Source organism: Ascaphus truei, chromosome 9 (assembly GCF_040206685.1).
Source record: "Ascaphus truei isolate aAscTru1 chromosome 9, aAscTru1.hap1, whole genome shotgun sequence".
Lineage (NCBI taxonomy): Eukaryota > Metazoa > Chordata > Amphibia > Anura > Ascaphidae > Ascaphus > Ascaphus truei.
In genome coordinates, this window is record NC_134491.1 from 47520416 (window position 1) to 47541904 (window position 21489).

The 21489-nt window shown below is 49.4% G+C and overlaps 1 protein-coding gene across 12 annotated transcripts in view; it reads left to right on the forward strand.

Annotated features, from left to right (window-relative positions):
* Positions 1-21489, forward strand: part of CEP128 (centrosomal protein 128) — a 137156-nt gene that overhangs the window by 46252 nt on the left and 69415 nt on the right. For 6 of the 12 annotated variants that reach the window (XR_012803895.1, XM_075614640.1, XM_075614636.1 and 3 more), the window contains 4 exons: positions 445-609; positions 3371-3583; positions 3822-3884; positions 7898-8090. Coding sequence is in view for 9 of the 12 variants with exons in the window: in XM_075614640.1 (XP_075470755.1) it covers positions 445-609; positions 3371-3583; positions 3822-3884; positions 7898-8090 (634 nt within the window). In the remaining 3 variants the exon portion in view is untranslated. Of the gene's footprint in view, positions 1-444; positions 610-3370; positions 3584-3821; positions 3885-4719; positions 5367-7897; positions 8091-21489 lie in introns of those variants that run through there. The other 6 variants (XR_012803896.1, XM_075614641.1, XM_075614639.1 and 3 more) reach the window with 5 other exon arrangements.

The window sequence follows — 21489 nt, forward strand, 5'->3', positions numbered from 1 at the left end:
TCTCCTCTTCCTTCCAGCTATTTCCTCTTCTCCTCTTCCTTCCAGCTCTTTTCCTATTTTCCTCTTCTTCTCCTCTTCTCCTCTTCCTTCCAGCTCTTTTCCTCTTCTTTTCCTCTTCTCTTCCTTCCAGCTCTTTTCCTCTTCTCCTCTTCCTTCCAGCTCTTTTCCTCTTCTTTTCCTCTTCTCCTCTTCCTTCCAGCTCTTTTTCTCTCCTCTTCCTTCCAGCTCTTTTCCTCTCCTCTTCCTTCCAGCTCTTTTCCTCTCCTCTTCCGTCCAGCTCTTTTCCTCTTCTCCTCTTCCTTCCAGCTCTTTTCCTCTCCTCTTCCTTCCAGCTCTTTTCCTCTTCTCTCCCCCCCTCCCACCCCCCCTAGAGGTGACATTCTCTCTAAGCTTCTTGGTTTGGGAGGATGTTGGGTTCTAACGTTCGTTCCCTGCGTGTCCCAGGCGGAGTTGCTGGAGGACAAGTCCCTGGTGAAGTCTCAGCGCCAGCGGGTGGAGAAGATGAAGCTGGAATGTGACAAGCTGTCCGTGGAGGTGTCGCGCAGCAAAGAGGAGCACGCCGCGCTCCGGTGTAAATATCAGGTCGCCACGCAGGACGTAGAGGAGAAGGTGAGAGGGGGGCTTCTTTTACTCTCGGTTACAGGGGCTCACCATGCAAAAGCACCCGATGTAATATGTCAGGCAGATCTCAGGCCGTGAAAGGGATAAAGGAGCAGGAAATAATCATAGTAACAATTACGGGAAACATAAGAGATTAATGCTTCTCACACAGAAGAGAACAAAAGAATGGATCCATTTGAAATGTTTTTTGTATGGTCTAAAACAGGGGTGCTTAAGTCTCGTGCCCCACACCAACTGGTCAGATTTTCAGGATATCCCTGCTTGAGCTATCTGTGCTGAAGCAGGGATATCCGTAATCCCTGATCTGTTGGTGGCCCCTGAGGACTGGAGTTGGCACGGTTCGACCCACCTGTGCTGAAGCTGGTTGAGCCACCTGTGCCGAAGCTGAGATCCTGAAAACCTGACCTGTTGGTGTGGGAGGATGGGGGGGTCTTGAGGACTGAATTTGAGCACCCCTAGTCTAAAATAGTGAAACCCCATGTATATCTGTGCAAAAAATAACAATGCAACAATGCATCAAACAATAAGTTAATGGAGGGGTTCTCAACTCCAGTCCTCAAGACCTCCCCCCCCCATCCCCTCCCCCAACAGGTCAGGTTTTGAGGATATCCCTGTATCCCTGTTTCAGCACAGGTGGCTCAATCAGTGGCACAGTCTTAGACTGTACCACCTGTGCTGAAGCAGGGTTATTCTTAAAGCCAGACCTGTTTGTGGTCTTATGAGGACTGGAGCCCCCCTCGCCCCCCCCCCCCGTCCCTATCCCCGGCAATACATTGAAATGCTGATGCATACCTGCAACATGCACTCTTTTGGTATAGTTACCAGACACTCAGGTTGGACACTAAAAGTTCAGTGCTTTTGGATCGGGGAGTCTAAATGTTTTAGTACAGTGTGTGATAGTGAATGCGGTTAAGGAACTCTGGATAAATAAGAGGTTATTTGGAGGGACAGCCATGAATATAAAGTGATTCCCTCCCCCACCCCTCACGTGCTGGCTCTCCTAGCCAGCTTGTCTAAGTAATGAGGCACTCCAGAGGAGGGCAACCTTGCCCCGGGTACACTTCTAGTTTTTACCACTAGGGGTCACTTTAACCTTGGCTTAGAGTCGCATTTACACGGGGAACTGGTCGGATATCTAATCCGATGAGCTGCAATAAAATGACATCGCAACCATTTTATTGGTTATTTTATATCGATTTCCCACGTTTACGTGGAAAGCTGCAGTACCAAAGTTACAGCGATTTAGGGCTGCGTTGTAAAGAACTTAAAAAAAACGGCACATTTAAAGACCATTTTATTTTGACATCAAGTCTCTCCAAAACAGAAGCTATCAGGAAGATTTGCTAATTGCCCTGCGATGAGAATGGAAATGACGCGCTTGCTCACGCACGCTCCGGTCAGGAACGCTGCGCTTTGCTGCTTTTGGCTTCAGAACTATACAGAACTGCTGCACTTGTTTGGATCCTGAGATCTTTTAGCTGTTCTGGCTGTGTAGGACTTTTCAGTGGACCTTCTATAGCTGGCCAGGTTAAGGACATTCCTACCCTCTCTATCTTACATTGTCCTAATTCTGTCCTGTGACTGCCCCTCTCCTGCCTCTGATGTTGGCTTCGCTGAACCATCTTTTAATGGGACAATACAGGCCACACAGGACCCGACACACGGGTTAGGCACAACAGAGACTGCAACAGGAGATGTGGGTTCCATTGAAGGGGTGGGGGAATCGCAGGTCTGAGACTCTCGCAGAAGATGTGTGTTTACCCGCACATCTGAGACGCACTTGAAGGGGGCCTGTTTGTCAGTGTGATCCTTATATTCCCTACTGCGGGATCAGCCTGTGATGTTTCCGCGTCTCCGTGTGGGATGTGTGCTCTGCTCAGAGTGTACAATATGTTCCTTTCCACGGCTTCTGCCAGCTTGAAAGGACTGGCGTTACCCAGCCCCGACACTGGTTTAACAGCATCTGCTCCGCGGGAGCTCACCCCGCAGGGCCCTGCTGTGGGTCTCCTCCTGTGTGGCATTTCAGCAGTAAGTACCAGGAAAACTTAGTCACTGATGCAGACACTGGGACAATCCAGTTCATGTTCAAAGGAAAGTTCTATTTGTTCTGATGAAAGTATCAAGCAGCGCAATATATGGAGACAGAGAAACCACAGGGTAATGTCCACCCAACAGACTACGGGAGGGAGGGCATTTCATTTTAACAGTTACTTGAAATAATAACTTTATTTCATATAGCGCCTTTCTCTCAATGGGACTCAAAGCGCTTCACAATGACAGCACAGCGCGCGGTACAAAGGATTGTTACAGACACAGTCCCTGCCCAGGTGAGCTTTCAATCCATGATTTTGGTGCCGGAGGCACAGGGAGATAAAGTGACTTGCCCCGGGTCACAAGGAGCCGACACTGGGAATTGAAACGGGTTTCCCTGAGTCAAACTCGGTGTTTAGAGAGCCAGTGTCCGTGCTCCCAGAGACACTCCTCCCTTAAAGGTGAATGACCTGTTCCACTTTTGTCTCCCAGACAGAACATGCAGCAATGTGAAGCAGTCTTGAGTATGACTGCATAGAGTATTAGAAGGGGATCCTGAAACGCGAACGGATATGGTCCAGAGGCTGCTTCTAGAAAATTGTTAATAGGCTTGTGAGCAGGGTGTAAACATGAAGTGTAGCACACCGGTATAGAAGGCCCTTGTGCTCCTCATATCTCTGGCTTCATCTAGCTTATCACCCTATTCTTTCCTTGGCAGGAGCAGCAGGTAAGCACTGCGGAGCAGTGTGTAAGGAAGCTGCAAGAGACCAGTCAGGAGCTGAAGGATCAGCTGAGCTCTCTAGAGACGGAGCAGGAAACAATTCTCAGTGCCATAGAGAGCGAGATCAACACCGCGTGCAAGTTCCTGTCCAGGGACTCCATGGAGAAATTCAAAGTAATCGGTCCCCAACCATTCCCGAACCCTGAACAGGTCTTGTGAATCTTGTCCCAAAGTCTCCTAAAGAGACCTGTAACTCTGAAATCTCACCTGTGCACATAGAAAGTGACATGTATGCATCTGACCGTGTTAACACCATACAGTATTTGGCATGTGATGGATCTATACAGCTATGAATCACTAAGGTGGCTGTTCCCTCCATCCTTACATTATCTATAAATATGTTTTGAGCTTTCTATGCATTGAAGCCATTTTCTCCTCTCTAATGAAGGCCATATCCTCCACCACCTCCCACCTGAAGAATGACCCTCACTACTGGCTGGCAGAGACCAAGGTAAGATCACGCATGCGCTGGGGTTTGTATCATCAAAGCAAGTAGTGTTACTGTGTGCTGCAGACAAGCACAATCATTTGAGAGTCTCAATAAATACTGCCAGAAAAATCTATTATATTTGAGATACAAAAGCGAAAAGGAATGCCCCCCCCCCCCTTTTTTTATTTTTTTTAATATAGATCCAGTTTCTGTAGGTAGCGGAAACTGGGGCATTGCAGACTTCCCTGGCAGTGAAGGGGTTAAGTAGGAGGTCGTCTCTGCAGGGCTTATATCTATCTAATACCCATCCTGGTCATAGATGCAATAGTCCCTTTTTATATCCATCTCAGTGGTTTCCAGCCTTTGTTTGGTTAAGTAACCCTATGTGAAATTCTGGGGCACCCCAACTCTAATAGCACTTCTGAGATCAGATGCATTGTAAGGAACCCCAACTTTCTCTAATAGCGTGTCTGAGATCCGATGCATTGTTCCTAGGAAACTTGGTTGAAAAACACTGATCTATCTAATACCCATCCTGCTCATACATGCAATGGTCCCTTTTTCTGTGCCTGGGGATGAGCTGCCCCTTTAACAGGGCTGGAGTGGTGTTTCCGTGTTTGTAGAGTGGAGTCCGGCTCCGGGATACGATGGGGGGAAATGTCCGTGTTATTGGCTGCAGGCGTCTAGAGCTACCAGCTGTGTACCGAGACGGCCACACAGAGAGCAGCAGCTGGATGAGCTCACACTGACAGCCTCCCTCTCCTTATCCTCCCGCTCCGCCATGCTTTGCTTTCCTCGCTCACTTTTTCTCTCGGACGCCCTTTCTTTTTCCCCGTCTTGCTTGCTCCATCTTTAGCGTTGGGATATATCCCTGCTTCGAAGACTGCGCTACTGATTGAGCCACCTGTGCTGAAGCAGGGAAAACCTGACCTGTTGATGGCCCTTGAAGACTGGCGTTGCCCACCCCTGAAGGGAATACAATTCCGATGTTATACACTTCTCACGGACTCTGCTCCTCCAAGTTATGAAGAATACTCCTTTTTTTGGTAGTCATGCGCTTTGGCCCAATATACAGATGTGGATATCTTGTGCCATATGCCGGGGACACCTGCAAACGCATATTTTCCCAGCCATTGTAAAAAGTCTGTCAAGGGATGTGCTGGAACACGAGCTGAGGGGTCACAGGTTTCCTAATGGCCTTAACCCCTTCTCTGCCAGAGGAGCATGTAACGCATACCTTGCAGCTTTTGCACTACGTAGCAGTCAAAGGTCGGGGTTCACTAAATGGCTGTCAGTGCAGCAGAAGAGGAACAAAGATGCAAAGTTCTATGGGGAAGATCATGTGACCAGGCAGTCACAAGATACAATTGGTGCAGTGCTAGAAAGAGGGCAGGGCTCAATAAGGGGTGTGCCAGAGCCTGTTTCAGAAGAGGAAGGGGATGTGACTTTGTAAATAGTTGCTATAGAAACAAAAAATGCTTGTTACATTATAATACATTAAAAATGTCATTCAGAGTTGTTTTTTTGTTTAAAAAAATTGCTACAAGAACTGATTTATTAAAAACATACATGTAGGATATTGCTTGGTCTGCAACTTTAAAGCGTTGTGCTGTCTTGGATTGTTGCAGTCAAAGGGAAAAGTAAATATGACTTAAATTCACCATAAAATCCCCACTCCTGCCAATAACCGGCTGATGATCCCAGATGTTCTGCAAGCTTCCCGAACACATTACTAATGGGTTGAATCATTAGTTTGGGTCACGAGGCAGGCAGCAGAGAAAATAAACCTTGGTGACTCGCAAAGCTGTCCATGCCTGATGTCCCCGGCCGCCCCCCCCCCCCCCTAGCCCCAGAATGCGATACGCCGTTTATCGATGCTGCCGAAGGACCCCTTTGTTGTGATACTTTTCAATGATCGGAAGGATAATTTCTTCATTGATCTAGTTCAGGGATGGGCAACTTCAGTCTTGCCGCAGTCCAGCAACAGGTCGGGTTTTCAGGATATCCCTGCTTCAGCACAGATGGCTCAATCAGTTGCTCAGTTGACAGCACCACCTGTCCTGAAGCAGGGATATCCTGAAAACCCGACCTGTTTATGGCACTTGAGGTCTGAAGTAGCCCACCCCTATTTTTCTGCGGCGTGATTTGATGCTGCACCAAGGTAAGGGGGGGAGGCAAGGCAGCGGGACGCTGCTCCAAACGTTTACCGGGGGAGGGCATATACCCTTCACCTGTACCTATTTATTTATTTATTTATAAAATATTTTACCAGGAAGTAATACATTGAGAGTTACCTCTCGTTTTCAAGTATGTCCTGAGCACAGAGCAAGACAAATAATACATGGTTACAAGTACAGTTACGTATATGAACAGGCTATACATTATATACAAGACATTGCGTGCACAGTTAAAGAAAATATATATTATGAGCGTATGAAACAGTTACAGACCAGGTTAAAGTGTGAGACAGCCTTAGATTTGAAAGAACTTAAGCTGGTGGTGGATATGAGAGTCTGGTAGGTTGTTCCAGTTTTGGGGTGCACGGAAGGAGAAGGAGGAACGGCCGGATACTTTGTTGAGCCTTGGGACCATGAATAGTCTTTTGGAGTCTGATCTCTGGTGATAGGTGCTGCATGTGGTAGGGGTGAGGAGCTTGTTCAGGTAGCTGGGTAGCTTGCCCAGAAAGTATTTGAGGTTGAGACAGGAAAGGTGAACTTTGCGCCTAGACTCTAGTGATGACCAATCTAGTTCTTTGAGCATTTCGCAGTGATGTGTGTTGTAGTTGCATTGGAGAACAAAACGACAAATTGAATTGTAGAGGGTGTCAAGTTTGCTACGGTGGGTTTGAGGAGCCGAGCCATATACTATATCTCCATAGTCAATAATTGGCATTAGCATCTGCTGTGCAATACGCTTTCTGACCAGGAGACTTAGGGAGGATTTGTTCCTGTAAAGTACCCCTAGTTTGGCATAGGTCTTGGTTGTCAGGGTATCAATGTGCATCCCAAATGTTAAGTGGGAGTCAAACCATAAGCCCAGGTATTTAAAACTAGTGACAGGTGTTAGGGTGGTGTTAGCATTGGTTCTAATCAGGAGCTCAGTCACTGGAAGCTTTACAAATTTAGTCTTGGTCCCAAATACCATTGTTACAGTCTTGTCAGTGTTTAAAAACAGTTTGTTTTGGGAAATCCAGTTTTCGAGTCTCAAAAAGTCAGACTGAAGTATGTGTTGAAGGTCAGAGAGGCTATGGCTGTGTGCATATAGGATTGTGTCATCTGCATACATGTGTATTGAGGCTTCCTTACAAGCTGTGGGAAGATCATTAATGAACACTGAGAAGAGTAGGGGCCCCAGAACAGAGCCTTGCGGGACACCACAGGTGATATCCAGGGGGTTGGAGTTAGAGCCTGAGATGGACACATGTTGGGATCTTCCTGATAGGTAGGACTGAAACCAGTTTAAAGGATGTTTCCCTATTCCAGAGCTCTGGAGTTTGTTAAGCAGGATAGCATGATCAACTGTATCAAAAGCCTTTGCAAAATCTAGGAATACTGCACCAGTATGAGTCCTGTAAGACAAGCTGCAGCCATTAAACAAAGCTTTGTTGTGTATGTAAGTTGCACAGTTTAGGGGGCGCCTATAGGAATTGCTTCGAAGTTCCTCCATCCGGCATAAGTAGGGGAACTACAGCGGGACTTCTTTTTATTTGCAAAATGTTGGAGGGTCTGCATTGTGTGACCTCAAATATTGATCCATTAGAGCAGGGGTGGAAAACACCAGTCCTCAATGGCCACCAACTGGTCAGGTTTTCAGGATATCCCTGCTTCAGCACAGAGGTCTGTCTTTGACTGAGCCACTGATGAGCCACCTGTGCTGAAACAGGGATGTCCTGAAAACCTGACCTGTTGGTGGCCATTGAGGACTGGAGTTGGCCGCCCCTGCATTAGAAGGTCTCACAACCTTGCACCCCCTCGCTGACCCGGAGTGTGAAGCTTCTCGAAGGTCACTTTCAAAGGCAGAGTTCTTTCCTCCAGACCAAGCTGCAATGGTTGTGCGAGGAGGTGAAAGAGCGGGAGGAGAGAGAGCGGAAAATACGGCGTCGGCTCCAGGAGTGCCGGGAGCAGCTGAAAGAGCAGCGCCTGAGCAAGGAGTCGGAGCAGGAGGACCTGTGCCAGCAGATCGCAAAGCACGAGCAGCTCCTGGAGGAGGCTCACAGGGAGAAGCGGGGTAAGTACACGCTCCGGCTTCATCACGTTCTTCTCGGGCACAGCTAGTCCGTGCTCCTCCTTGGAAACCATGTGGCTATGCCTCAGACAATCAGCGGTGCATTGTTGGAGCCTCATACATACAAGGAACATCTTATTGAGATACTTTGTGCTTCTGTTTGATAACACATTATTTTGCCTCCATCAATAAGAAGGTTTATCATTGGGAAGACAATGTTGGTGTTTCTGCGACATCGACGCTCTGTGTAGCAGCCAGTTTGAAAACGCCTCATTATTCTCAGAGGCTGTTACAGTTTCATCCAGTTGTGGAGCTATTGCCTCTCTCCTGCACCTCTGAATTGAGGAGTTTGCCATGTGCTTTCTTTACTCTTATCCCACCCCAGTAGCCCCCAACCATTTTTACATTGTGCACCCCCTGCTAGAAAAGATCTGTTCGGCAAACCCCTAATTAATCTTATGCCTACTGAATAGACTATGGCTAATAAACTGTGTGACTGACCCCAGGTATTGGTGTCCTGAGCTTGTGGGGGGGACACGTTTAGTAAGGCCCCAAAGTGCACCTGCATGTGTGCTGACAACACGGGTGGTATAGCTGGGATCTTCCGAAGTCACGCCCCACAATGCCTTGCCACTGAATGCAAAGCATTGTGGGGAGTGACTTTAGCAGCTTCTGCTGTAATTGGCCACTTGACGCCCCATGCTACCGTGCAGTTTGGGACCTTTCCAAGTGCGCTGTCCCACACTGGCTCAGACCCCCTTATACTGTCTGAGATCCACCAGAACAGATTTGTTTTTGGAGACACCTCCCGAATCTCCTGTTGAGAATCACTGTCCCGCCCTGTCCTTATCAGGGAGCCAATAAAGATATGGGGAGGGCATGCTTTGCCTGTGCAATCTCTTGAACATGTCGCACAAGGGAGCAGTCAGAGGAAATCAAACCCCTCCCAAGTCTCAGCTAACCATGTTTACAAACTAACTTTAAAAATAGATTTATTAAATACTTGTACATATCAGCTTTGTGAACAAAAAAAAGAAAGAAAAGACCCCTTGCCCAGGTGTAACCCATTAAACATGTCACTGCGGTTCGAAAACTTTGGTTCTGCGAGAGACCCGTCCGTCAACGTTTGACTGAAATGTAATCATGGAGTTTCTCTTTCACATCCTCGTTGTATTCTCCTAATGGTTCGGAAAATGTGGTGGGTTTTTCAGCCCTCTTCAAAAGATTTATTTGTTTGTTTCCTAACTTTCTGGTCTGAGGTCATGAGAGGATCTGGTTTCCCCAATGACTAGTAAACAGAATAGCTGTTTTTAGCAGTGGAGATGCACGTCCCTGTCTGACAGCAGCTTGCTATGTGTATAGCGTTCAGTCGGCTTCGCTATGCGTTGCTAGTAGAACTTGCATTTTAAAATGTATTGGGATGCAAACTAAACTTTTCCTCGCCCCAAACTTATCCAAAAGTTTGTAGTGCAGCTCTCCGCAAACACAGAGCAGGCACCCTATCACCTCACCCCAAACTTGCCCACATTCCTCCTGTGGTGTACACACAAGGGATATTTGAGCAGTGAAAGCTCCTTCTTGGTATCTCACAAGTTGCAGAGATTAATTAAGTTTGATTTATTTATTATATAAATCAGAACACTGAGGCTGATACCAGGAAGGCTGTGCGTGTGTGTGTGTGCGCGTGTGTGTGTGCGCGTGTGTGTGTGCGCGTGTGTGTGTGCGCGTGTGTGTGTGCGCGTGTGTGTGTGCGCGCGTGCGTGCGTGTGTGCGTGTGTGCGTGTGTGTGTGTGTGTGTGCGTGCATTTCAAATGATGATCTATGGGGGGAAAACAAGTTTTTCTTCCAATTGCCAGCTGTGACTTCACAACAATGAAACAGAATGCCTTGGTAAGCAAGAACAAAAACCAAAAACTAACGAGAACAATCCGTTGCTTAAGATTACTCATTTTAGTTTTTTTTTTCTATAGCATTTAAAAAAAAAAATATTAGTTTTTTTTAAATATGAAATAATATAAATACAATAATTAAACATACATAGTAGAATGATGTATATGTATCAATATATATAAATCAATAGCATTTTTACAGATGCTTTAGGAAAATAAGTTGGCATTTCTTTAAACTTCTTGGGGTACAAACTCCTGTAGCATGATGCAGGCGTGTAAACAGCCCGGCCCCTGACGAGCGTACATTGTCATTTGAAACAGATCAGAGAAAATAGTTATTCTCCCAATTACAATACTATATATTGGCTTTCAAACGGGTCTGTCCTGGGTACTGCAGTGCCATTTAACCTCTACCGTGCCAGAGGTGCCCACTGACATATTGGCCTGTCTGCAACATACATGTCCCAGGAGAGAGAGTTGAGGCTTCAGATATCTCCGATGCATCATATTTTGGGAGAAGGGACTGTAGGGTGGCGGACGTGAGGCCATATTCACTGAAATGCAATGTGGCGGTGTATGAGCAATTAATTATTCAAATGAATTGCTCTGTATGGAGCAAAAGTGATCAAAGGAAAGTGTGTGTGTGTGTGTTTTAGTAGTACTGATTTAGGTATGAAGGAGTACAAGACACCAGCATGTCACAGATACGTTAACTCTCACGCCCTATTTTTGGGGTGTGAATCTCTGGGATTTGGAGTCGGTCTCACTGAATTTTAGCAAAAATATCTTATAAACGGAGTCTCACTGATTTGCATTAAAATGCTTTTTTTTGTAGCCCATAATCCCAAAAGGGCGACATCTCTCCAGTGTCTGAGTGCGACCCCATAATCCTACACGAGCCAGCTCTGAGCGCCTCCTCTGCCCTTCCTGCAATCCGATTTGCAGGTGTATCTCCCATCGGGAGAATTAGAATGGGGCGTCGCGCGGGCGTTCCACACTGCGCGCTGGGGAGAGCGGACTCTATGCTCTCTCAGCCAGTGCGGCATCTCTGGCTTTTCATCAGCCGGTAGCAGACACCCCACAGGGAATCGGATCAGATCAGAACGCGGCAGCGAGGCACGGCAGGGGGTCTGAGCCTCTCGGCCCTGCTAATTGCATTTTGTTTCCAGTACACTGGGCTTCTGTAAATACATTTGCAGCAGTTTAACGCCTCATGTGCTCTGGGTTACTGCATCAGTGTCTCTGTCCTGCCTGCTGCTCTGTTCTACCTCCCGTAAAGCACTAAATGCTGCTGCAATACAGCTCTGCCTCGTAGGGACATCTAATAATAACAGCATGTTCTTGTATAGCGCTGCTAGTTTAACGTAGCACTTTACAGAGACATTTTCCAGGCACAGGTCCCTGCCCCGTGGAGCTTACAATCTATATATTTTTTGGTGCCTGAGGCACAGAGAGATAAAGTGACTTGCCCAAGGTCACAAGGAGCCGACATCGGGAATTGAACCAGGTTCCTGCTTAAAACTCAGTGCCAGTCAGTGTTGTTACTCACTGAGCCGCTCCTTCTAATATAATGTTCTATTATAATATGCACACACAGAACCAGCACACTCCTGTAATAAAAGTAATATTTATTGTGTGTATATAGATCGATCTATCGCAAACACACGTATATACATACATAAACAAACAAAAGACAACAGAATCCCACTTGAAGTACTAAAAAATAACCGCAAATACACATAGTAAAGAATTAATCAAAAGAATGAATTATAATGTCATAACTAATAAACATACAATTTAAAAACATGAAGAAAACACACTGAAAGCCTCCTAAATAATAACCAACGGGCCTGACTGCAGCATCATGCGCTTACTGATTCAGCAGGCGATCGTAAGGCGTGTGCAGGGAGGGTCTCCGGCGTGTGCAGGGAGGGTCTCTGACAGGGCGTGTGCAGGGAGGGTCTCTGATAGGGCGTGTGCAGGGTGGGTCTCTGATAGGGCGTGTGCAGGGTGGGTCTCTGATAGGGCATGTGCAGGGAGGGTCTCTGATAGGGCGTGTGCAGGGAGGGTCTCTGATAGGGCATGTGCAGGGAGGGTCTCTGATAGGGCGTGTGCAGGGAGGGTCTCTGATAGGGCGTGTGCAGGGAGGGTCTCTGATAGGGCGTGTGCAGGGAGGGTCTCCGATAGGGCGTGTGCAGGGAGGGTCTCCGACAGGGCGTGTGCAGGGAGGGTGTCCGATAGGGCGTGTGCAGGGAGGGTCTCCGACAGGGCGTGTGCAGGGAGGGTCTCTGATAGGGCGTGTGCAGGGAGGGTCTTCGACAGGACGTGTGCAGGGAGGGTCTCTGGCAGGGCGTGTGCAGGGAGGGTCTCCGACAGGGCGTGTGCAGGGAGGGTCTCAGGGCGTGTGCAGGGAGGGTCTCCGACAGGGCGTGTGCAGGGATGGTCTCCGACAGGGCGTGTTCAGGGTGGGTCTCTGATAGGGCGTGTGCAGGGACGGTCTCTGATAGGGCGTGTGCAGGGAGGGTCTCTGATAGGGCGTGTGCAGGGAGGGTCTCAGGGCGTGTGCCGGGAGGGTCTCAGGGCGTGTGCAGGGAGGGTCTCCGACAGGGCGTGTTCAGGGTGGGTCCCTGATAGGGCGTGTGCAGGGACGGTCTCTGATAGGGCGTGTGCAGGGAGGGTCTCGGACAGGGCGTGTGCAGGGAGGGTCTCTGATAGGGCGTGTGCCGGGAGGGTCTCAGGGCGTGTGCAGGGAGGGTCTCTGGTAGGGCGTGTGCAGGGAGGGTCTCAGGGCGTGTGCAGGGAGGGTGTCCGATAGCGCGTGTGCCGGGAGGGTCTCCGACAGGGCGTGTGCAGGGAGGGTCTCTGATATGGCATTTGCAGGGAGGGTCTCCGGCAGGGCGTGTGCAGGGAGGGTCTCTGACAGGGCGTGTGCAGGGAGGGTCTACGATAGGGCGTGTGCAGGGAGGGTCTCTGATAGGGCGTGTGCAGGGAGGGTCTCCGGCAGGGCGTGTGCAGGGAGGGTCTCCGGCAGGGAGGGTCTCTGATAGGGCGTGTGCAGGGAGGGTCTCCGATAGGGCGGTGCAGGGAGGGTCTCTGATAGGGCGTGTGCAGGTAGGGTCTCAGGGCGTGTGCAGAGAGGGTCTCTGATAGGGCGTGTGCAGGGAGGGTCTCCGACAGGGCGTGTGCAGGAAGGGTCTCTGATAGGGCGTGTGCAGGGAGGGTCTCCGACAGGGCGTGTGTAGGGAGGGTCTCTGATAGGGCGTGTGCAGGGAGGGTCTCTGATAGGGCGTGTGTAGGGAGGGTCTCCGATAGGGCGTGTGCAGGGAGGGTCTCTGATAGGGCGTGTGCAGGGAGGGTCTCCGAGAGGGCGTGTGCAGGGAGGGTCTCCGACAGGGCGTGTGCAGGGAGGGTCTCCGACAGGGCGTGTGCAGGGAGGGTCTCCGACAGGGCGTGTGCAGGGAGGGTCTCTGATAGGGCATGTGCAGGGAGGGTCTCAGGGCGTGTGCAGGGAGGGTCTCAGGGCGTGTGCAGGGAGGGTCTCAGGGCGTGTGCAGGGAGGGTCTCAGGGCGTGTGCAGGGAGGGTCTCCGACAGGGCGTGTGCATGGAGGGTCTCTGACAGAGCGTGTGCAGGGAGGGTCTCTGATAGGGCATGTGCAGAGAGGGTCTCCGACAGGGCGTGTGCAGGGAGGGTCTCTGATAGGGCGTGTGCAGGGAGGGTCTCCGACAGGGCGTGTACAGGGAGAAAGGGGGTGGCCCGGTCTTAAAGGGGTTGCACCCCATATGGCCATCCCCTGACCTAACCAGAGAGACAAGGGGTTAACTGGACTGTGGTCCAGGGATGAGGTTTGCACATTGTTGTACCTTGAAAATGTATGTTCCCCTGTTCCCATGTTTCATTATAAGCATGTATTTTAATGTTTTAAAGTGCATTTCTGTATCTCCAGTTCTGGGGGTCGCAGAGAGTTCATATTTGGCCAATATGTGGAGTCACTGTAGGCATTAAAAACTGGCAAAGGTCGACCCACTGAGCCCACCAGAATGGAACTTATTAGTATGTGTAGATATTAAAGTGTATATGTATTTTATTTTGGATCTGTTCTGAAAATGCAGACGCCATTTGCTAGGCTGATAGGTCATGAAGGGCAGACGGCTGAGTGGCCTAAGCACGGTGATCAAAAAGTAACTGCCTTGATTGTTACCCAATGTCTAGGGATTAAGTATTAATCAATCAACAAACTCTTTTACCTAAGGGCATGGGTTAGTCTGTTAGTCTGTGTCTCCACAATAGAGAGTGGATACAGATAATTGTTCACCAATAGGCTGTGTTCAATGTTAAGAATAGGGTTGCACAGGTATATAAACTGTGTCAACCCTACAGTTTTTGAGTTGTGCTGGAGTTGTGCTTCTGATACCATCTTGAATGTTACTGGATTGCTGGAGTTGTGCTTCTGATTCCACCTGGAATGTCACCGGATTGATGGAGAATTGCTAGCGGATACTTCTCCATTCCCCAACCCTAAGTAAGTGTTACCTTCTTGTCTGTTAATTGTACTATATTGCTGTGTTCACCTTATTTAAGGAATAAATTATATTTTATTATATCTAAGCCTCGTTCAGTTCAACACAGATATTTGGTGTTCATTATATCTTGTCATAAGCTACCGTGACAAGCTCTATAATTAACTGGTGGCAAGCGGTGGTATTGAACTGGACCTGTGTTACAGTATACTGCGGGATACTGTAACATAGTAGGAACTTGATGGTAATTGCAAGTTCCTGGGACTAAAGATATTGAACACACAGTAGTGCAACAGTTAACACAAGTTGTAACACCACATCACTGCTGCGACTGAACCATGAGCGAGGCTGAAGGCTCATCCAACATGTGGACCCGAGCTCAGCTGAAGGACAAGTGCCGTGAATATGGACTGCCCTATGAGAACCAGGAGGTCGCAGACATGGTTGACGCAATCGGTGACTATGAAGCCCGGCTTGCAGAGCCTCAGGATACGGCTCAGCTTGCCTTTTTGCAGCCACCCAGAGATCAGGGAAGGAACCCAGTGCTGGGGCGGCGGAATCTCGGGAAGGGAACGAGTGCACCTCCCGGGAGCAGTGCAACAGGAGGGGTACTGGTTGCTGCGGCTACCAGTCCGTTCACCCCTGAAATGTTGGCACTAATTACTGCATGGGGAGACAGAGGGACACCGGAGGAGCGGCTGCAGTTTATCACTATGGCAGTGAACAGACCCGCTTATTGCCCCCCTGTCCAACCCAACACAGATGAACTCAAACTGGATCAGCACAGTCTCACCAAGTTCGTGGAAGGCACTGACCAGATTGACAGTTTCTTAAAGAACTTTGAAACGCAGTGCAGGCGGTACAAAGTGCTTCCCCAACATAGGGTTGCACGTTTGGACCCCTAACTGTCCGGCTTGGCTAAGCAGACAATGATGGCGCTTCCAGATGAGTATGCTGATGACTACGAACACCTGAAAGAACTGTTATTGTTTCAGTACGGTTTTACCCCTGAAGCCTACCGGGGTAAATTCCGGCAGGAGGAGAGGCAGCCCCAGGAGTCCTATGTTACGTACGTGACCCGCATGGCTTTATACGGGATACGCTGGGTGGAGGTTCTATGAGGCACGGACTTATCAACGCCTGCTGGACCTCATCTTTCAGGAGCAGCTCATGGAGCAGTGCCCGCCGGCGGTGAGGGCTTGGGTGTACGACAAGAAGCCCAAGACTTACCAGAAGGCGGCGAGGCTTGCAGATGACTATGTGGCCAGCCGAGCCCTGATGACCGCCAAAACAGTAGCCAGGGTGGCGGCGGCACCGGCCAGAAAGTCTGCCAATACCCCCCAATGGACTCAGGCCGCCTGCGGGCAGCAGTCGACCGAAGGCGGGGCAGCTCCAGCACGAGCGCCGGTGCTACAACTGCAACCGCCCTGGTCACATCAGACCAGATTGCCCGGAACCCCTGCGTTCCGGCGGACCCCATCGGGGGCAACGCACCCCAGCTTTGAAGCCGGTAGCCCGCGTGCGGGTAGCTTCCACCAAAGACACCGGACCGGTCATGGAACCAACTCCCAGCGAGACGTCCCATTCAATGCCTGTCCCGGTTTCATCGGTGCCTACAGCCAGGAGCGGAGGACATCTCAGCGCGGACCTGCAGCAGACGGACGGAGCAGACATCTCACCCCGGTGACAGTCGGTGACCGGCAAGCAGTCGGCTTGATGGATTCAGGAGCTGCAGTGACCCTGGTCCGACCTGATATGGTCCGGCCAGAGGAATTGATCCCAGGCCCTGGGATACAGATCACTGTGGCCGACGGAGAGCCACGTTTCCTGCAAGTGGCCAGAATCTTTTTGGATTGGGGGAGGGCCAGGGTGTGCAGGAGGTGGGGGTTTTACCCGGTTTGGATGCCGATGTTCTTCTTGGCAACGATCTGGGACCGATGACCTGCACCTATGACCGAGTGCCCAAGCCCGCTGCAGTGGCGGCGGTTACCCGGAGCCAGACAGCGGCAATGGCGGCGGCGCCAGTCCCCCAGCCTTTGGGACCAACGTTAGCAGAGGGCGCAGAGGAGCCCGGGGAGGTAAGCCAGGATCAGTTGCAACCACAGACTGACTTACTGTTCCCTCTCACCCTTCCCCATTCCCCTGACAATAACATGACTGGGGGGTGGCCAGAATTAGGAGCCCAGTTTAGGGAGGCAGTGAAGGCAGACCCTACCCTGGCTGGCGTGAGACTTCGGGCGTCTGAATCTCAGGCAGGGGAGGGCACTGAGCGCTGCCTATGGTATAAGGGACTCCTGTATAGAGAAGAAGGGAACCCAGGGATAGAGGAGGGATTGACCGGTAAGCGACAGCTAGTAGTGCCCCAGGGGTACCGACAGCAACTGTTATGGGTAGCTCTCTCTATTCCGTTAGCGGGACATTAGGGGGTCAACAGAACGCGAGCCCGGTTATTACAGCGTTACTACTGGCCAGGGGCATCTCGAGATGTGGGCAACTTCTGCCGCTCTTGTGATGCCTGCCAGCGAGTGGGTAAGGCGGGCGACCGTGTGAAGGCACCCTGAAACCCCTACCGATAATAGGGGAACCCTTCCAGAAAGTAGCGATGGATCTTGTAGGACCCGTTATGATTTCTAGCAGGCAGGGAAACACTGTGGAGCAGGTGGAGATAGGGGCACAGTTGAGTGCTAGGCAGAAGGGAGAAGCCAGGGACATGCTAGCTAAGTATGGGGCCCTCTTCACTGACATGCCAGGGACCACCCATTTCACAAAACACCCAGTGCTCACAGGGGACCTGCAGCCTCTGCATAAGCATGCTTATAGAGTGTCAGCAGAGGTCAAGACCAGTATGGAGAGGGAGATAGAGATGCTGACCCTAGGGGTTATTACTCCGTCCCAGAGTCCTTGGGCAAGCCCGGTAGTCCTAGTTCCTAAGGACAAGACCACCCGGTTTTGTGTGGACTACCGCTTGCTCAACGCTGGGACGGTGTCAGATGCCTACCCCATGCCCCGCATGGAGGAGTTACTAGATGAACTCGCGGGGGCAAAGTATCTGACCACTATGGATTTGAGCAAAGGCTATTGGCAAATCCCACTGACCCTGGAGGCTAGGGAGAAGTCAGCATTCATCACTCCAAGTGGCCTCTATGAGTTTTTGGTGATGCCATTTGGGATGAAGAATGCCCCGGCTACCTTCCAACGCCTGGTCAATAGGTTACTGGAAGGGATGCAGAGCTCTGCCAGTGCTTACTTAGATGACATTGCTGTCTTTAGTAATTCCTGGGATTCCCACTTAGGACATGTAGCTGCTGTACTGGATAGGATCAGGGAGGCTGGGCTTACCTTGAAACCCACTAAGTGTATGGTAGGGATGGCAGAGGTCCTGTACTTAGGGCACAGGGTGGGTGGAGGACACCTCAAACCAGAGCCAGCCAAGGTAGAAGCCATAGTTCAGTGGCCTGTTCCAAAGACCAAGAAACAGGTCATGGCATTTTTGGGCACCGCAGGGTAGTATAGGAAGTTTGTCCCACAGTACAGCGCCGTGGCCAAAACCCTGACTGATTTGACTAAGAAGCAACTGCCTGTGCTTATCACCTGGACTCCTGCCTGTGAAACTGCTTTCCAGGCACTGAAAACTGCGCTTGCTGGGGCTCCCATACTGGCTGCCCCAGACTATACCAAACATTTCCTTATACAGACTGATGCCTCGGACTATGGCATTGGGGCTGTGTTGAGCCAAGTGGGGGGGGGGAGCGGTAGAGAGCACCCTGTGGTGTACCTCAGCCGAAAACTACTTCCCAGAGAGGTGGCCTATGCCACCATTGAGAAAGAGTGCTTGGCCATTGTGTGGGCACTCAAAAAACTCCAGCCCTATGTGTATGGAAGGGCTTTCACGGTCCTCACAGACCACAACCCCCTGAGTTGGCTGCAGAGGGCATCAGGGGAGAATGCCAAGTTGCTAAGGTGGAGCTTGGCCTTGCAAGAGTTTGAATTTACCGTTCAGCACAAAAAGGGTAGTGAAAACAGCAATGCTGATGGACTTTCATGTCAGGACTATCCCTCTGAGACTGAGTTCGTTAAGGGTGCCAGCAGTGCCCCACTCCCCGTTAGGGCCAGTGGGCCACAGGTCACCCATTAAGAAGGGGAGGTGTACAGGGAGAAAGGGGGTGGCCCGGTATTAAAGGGGTTGCACCCCATATGGCCATCCCCTGACCTCACCAGAGAGACAAGGGGTTAACTGGACTGCGGTCCAGGGATGAGGTTTGCACCTTGTTGTACCTTGAAAATGTATGTTCCCCTGTTCCCATGTTTCATTATAAGCATGTATTTTTTTTTGTATCAATTTTTTTATTGGGTACACACAGTAAGTACAGTACACATATGGGTGTCATGATCCCATGACCATACAGCTTTTGGCATACTGAGAGTGTCCGCATATCTTTTTCTTTTTTCTGGGTGAAGGGGAGTAACTGGGGATAGATTGGCGGGGGGAGGAGGACATACTGGGGTTTAGTGGAGGGGAGCAGTAGGGAAGGGGGGGTTGTCTTCCAGCAGACTCGGGTTCATCTTCCCTTCTTGGTTCCTTGGAGGGGGGGAAAATGGGGGGAGGGGGGGGTGTTTTCCTATCTCCGCGACTCTTTTCGGTTGGGGTTATTTTGTCAGCCAGGGATCCCAGGTATTCAGAAATTGGGGTACTTTTTTTTGGATGAGGGCAGTTAATTTCTCCATCAACATTACTTCATTGATCCTTCTTGTGACCGTAGCTCTAGATGGGGCTTTGCTCTGCTTCCAAGCGGCCGAAATGGCACATCTGGCTGCAGTCAAAATTGACATTATTAATTTAGACATTGGTGGGGGAAGGTCTGAGATTGGTTTGTTTAGCACCAGGGTCAGAGGGTCTAGTGGTAGGGTTAGTCCTGTGACTTGTTTTATAAGATTTTGGATCTGTATCCAGAATCTTTGTATCTCCGGACATGACCACCAAATATGGGCCATGTCGCCCTTTTGACCACATCCACGCCAGCATAGGTCAGTTGCGCCGGGGTAGATCTGGCTCAGTCTAACGGGAGTCAGGTACCATTGAAATAGAATTTTGTATATGTTTTCTTTTATGATTGTGCAAATTGAAGTTTTGGATGCTTGCTCCCAGATCTCCTCCCAATCTTCTGGGTCAATTGAGAGGCCTAGTTGTGCAGACCATCGTTGCATGTATCGATGGTGGGGTGGAGGGTGACTCTAGTCCTTTGTATATCTGTGAGATCAATCCTTTTTGATAAGTCCTTTTAGTGCATAGGGATTCGAATTTGGTTAATTTGGGGAATTTGGCGGTTGGTGAGAGAGATAATAGGAAATGTCTGACCTGCAAATATTTGAAGAGGTGTAAATCTTGGATGTCAAATTTGTTTCTAATCATCTGAAACGTAGCGATCTCATCTTTCTGCAGCAGATCGGCCACCATCCTAATATTGCGACTCTGAAATTGGTCGAATTGCCTAGGGGAACACCCTGGGGGGAATTTGGGGTTCCCGAAGATGGGGGTGAGCTGTGAGGGGGATGCTAGCAGACCATACTTCCCCTTGCTTTTAAGCCATGCTTCCCACGTGCATCTCATTGCTCCCAGGGCAAACCTTTGTGGTTTGGCCCCGCTGCCCCCAGACGGCCACATTGCCACCTGGAGAGAGAGGGGACAGGCGTAGTGAGTCTCTATCTCTAACCATGAAGCTAGGGCCGGGTCGCAATTCCAAACTACAGCCTGCTTCAACTGTGCAGCGAGATAGTATTTCGCTAAGTCGGGGACCCCCAGGCCTCCTCTGTCTCTACTCGCAAGCATCACTGATCGGGGGACTCTGGGCTTTTTATCGTTCCAGATAAATTGGAGGATTAGTGACTGCATGTTTTTAAGAGATGTTTGTGGAATCGGAATTGGGAGGGTTTGGAAGTTATATAACAGTCTTGGAAGAACGTTCATTTTTACTGCCGTCATTCTTCCAAACCATGAGATTTGGTATTTTTTCCAGATTTCAAGGTCTTTTTTAATCTGGTTAAATAAGGGAGGGTAGTTGTATTGGTATAAGGTGTTGTAAGAATTAGAGATTTTAACACCTAAGTATTTAATATAGGAGGAACTCCAGCGATATTTAAAATTAGCTTTAATGAGATTCCAGTCCTGTTGGGGGAGGGTTAAATTGAGGGCCTCAGATTTATCCATATTTATTTTATAGTCAGATATTTGGCCAAATTGTGTCAGGTGCTGCTGGAGGTTTGGGAGGGAGGTATGGGGGGACGTTAGCGTCAATATTACATCGTATAAGCATGTATTTTAATGTTTTAAAGTGCATTTCTGTATCTCCAGTTCTGGAGGTCGCAGAGAGTTCATATTTGGCCAATATGTGGAGTCACTGTAGGCATTAAAAACTGGCAAAGGTCGACCCACTGAGCCCACCAGAATGGAACTTATTAGTATGTGTAGATATTAAAGTGTATATGTATTTTATTTTGGATCTGTTCTGAAAATGCAGACGCCATTTGCTAGGCTAATAGGTCATGAAGGGCAGACGGCTGAGTGGCCTAAGCACGGTGATCAAAAAGTAACTGCCTTGATTGTTACCCAATGTCTAGGGATTAAGTATTAATCAATCAACAAACTCTTTTACCTGAGGGCATGGGTTAGTCTGTTAGTCTGTGTCTCCACAATAGAGAGTGGATACAGATAATTGTTCAATGTTAAGAATAGAGTTGCACAGGTATATAAACTGTGTCAACCCTACAGTTTTTGAGTTGTGCTGGAGTTGTGCTTCTGATACCATCTTGAATGTCACTGGATTGCTGGAGTTGTGCTTCTGATTCCACCTGGAATGTCACTGGATTGATGGAGAATTGCTAGTGGATACTTCTCCATTCCCCAACCCTAAGTAAGTGTTACCTTCTTGTCTGTTAATTGTACTATATTGCTGTGTTCACCTTATTTAAGGAATAAATTATATTTTATTATATCTAA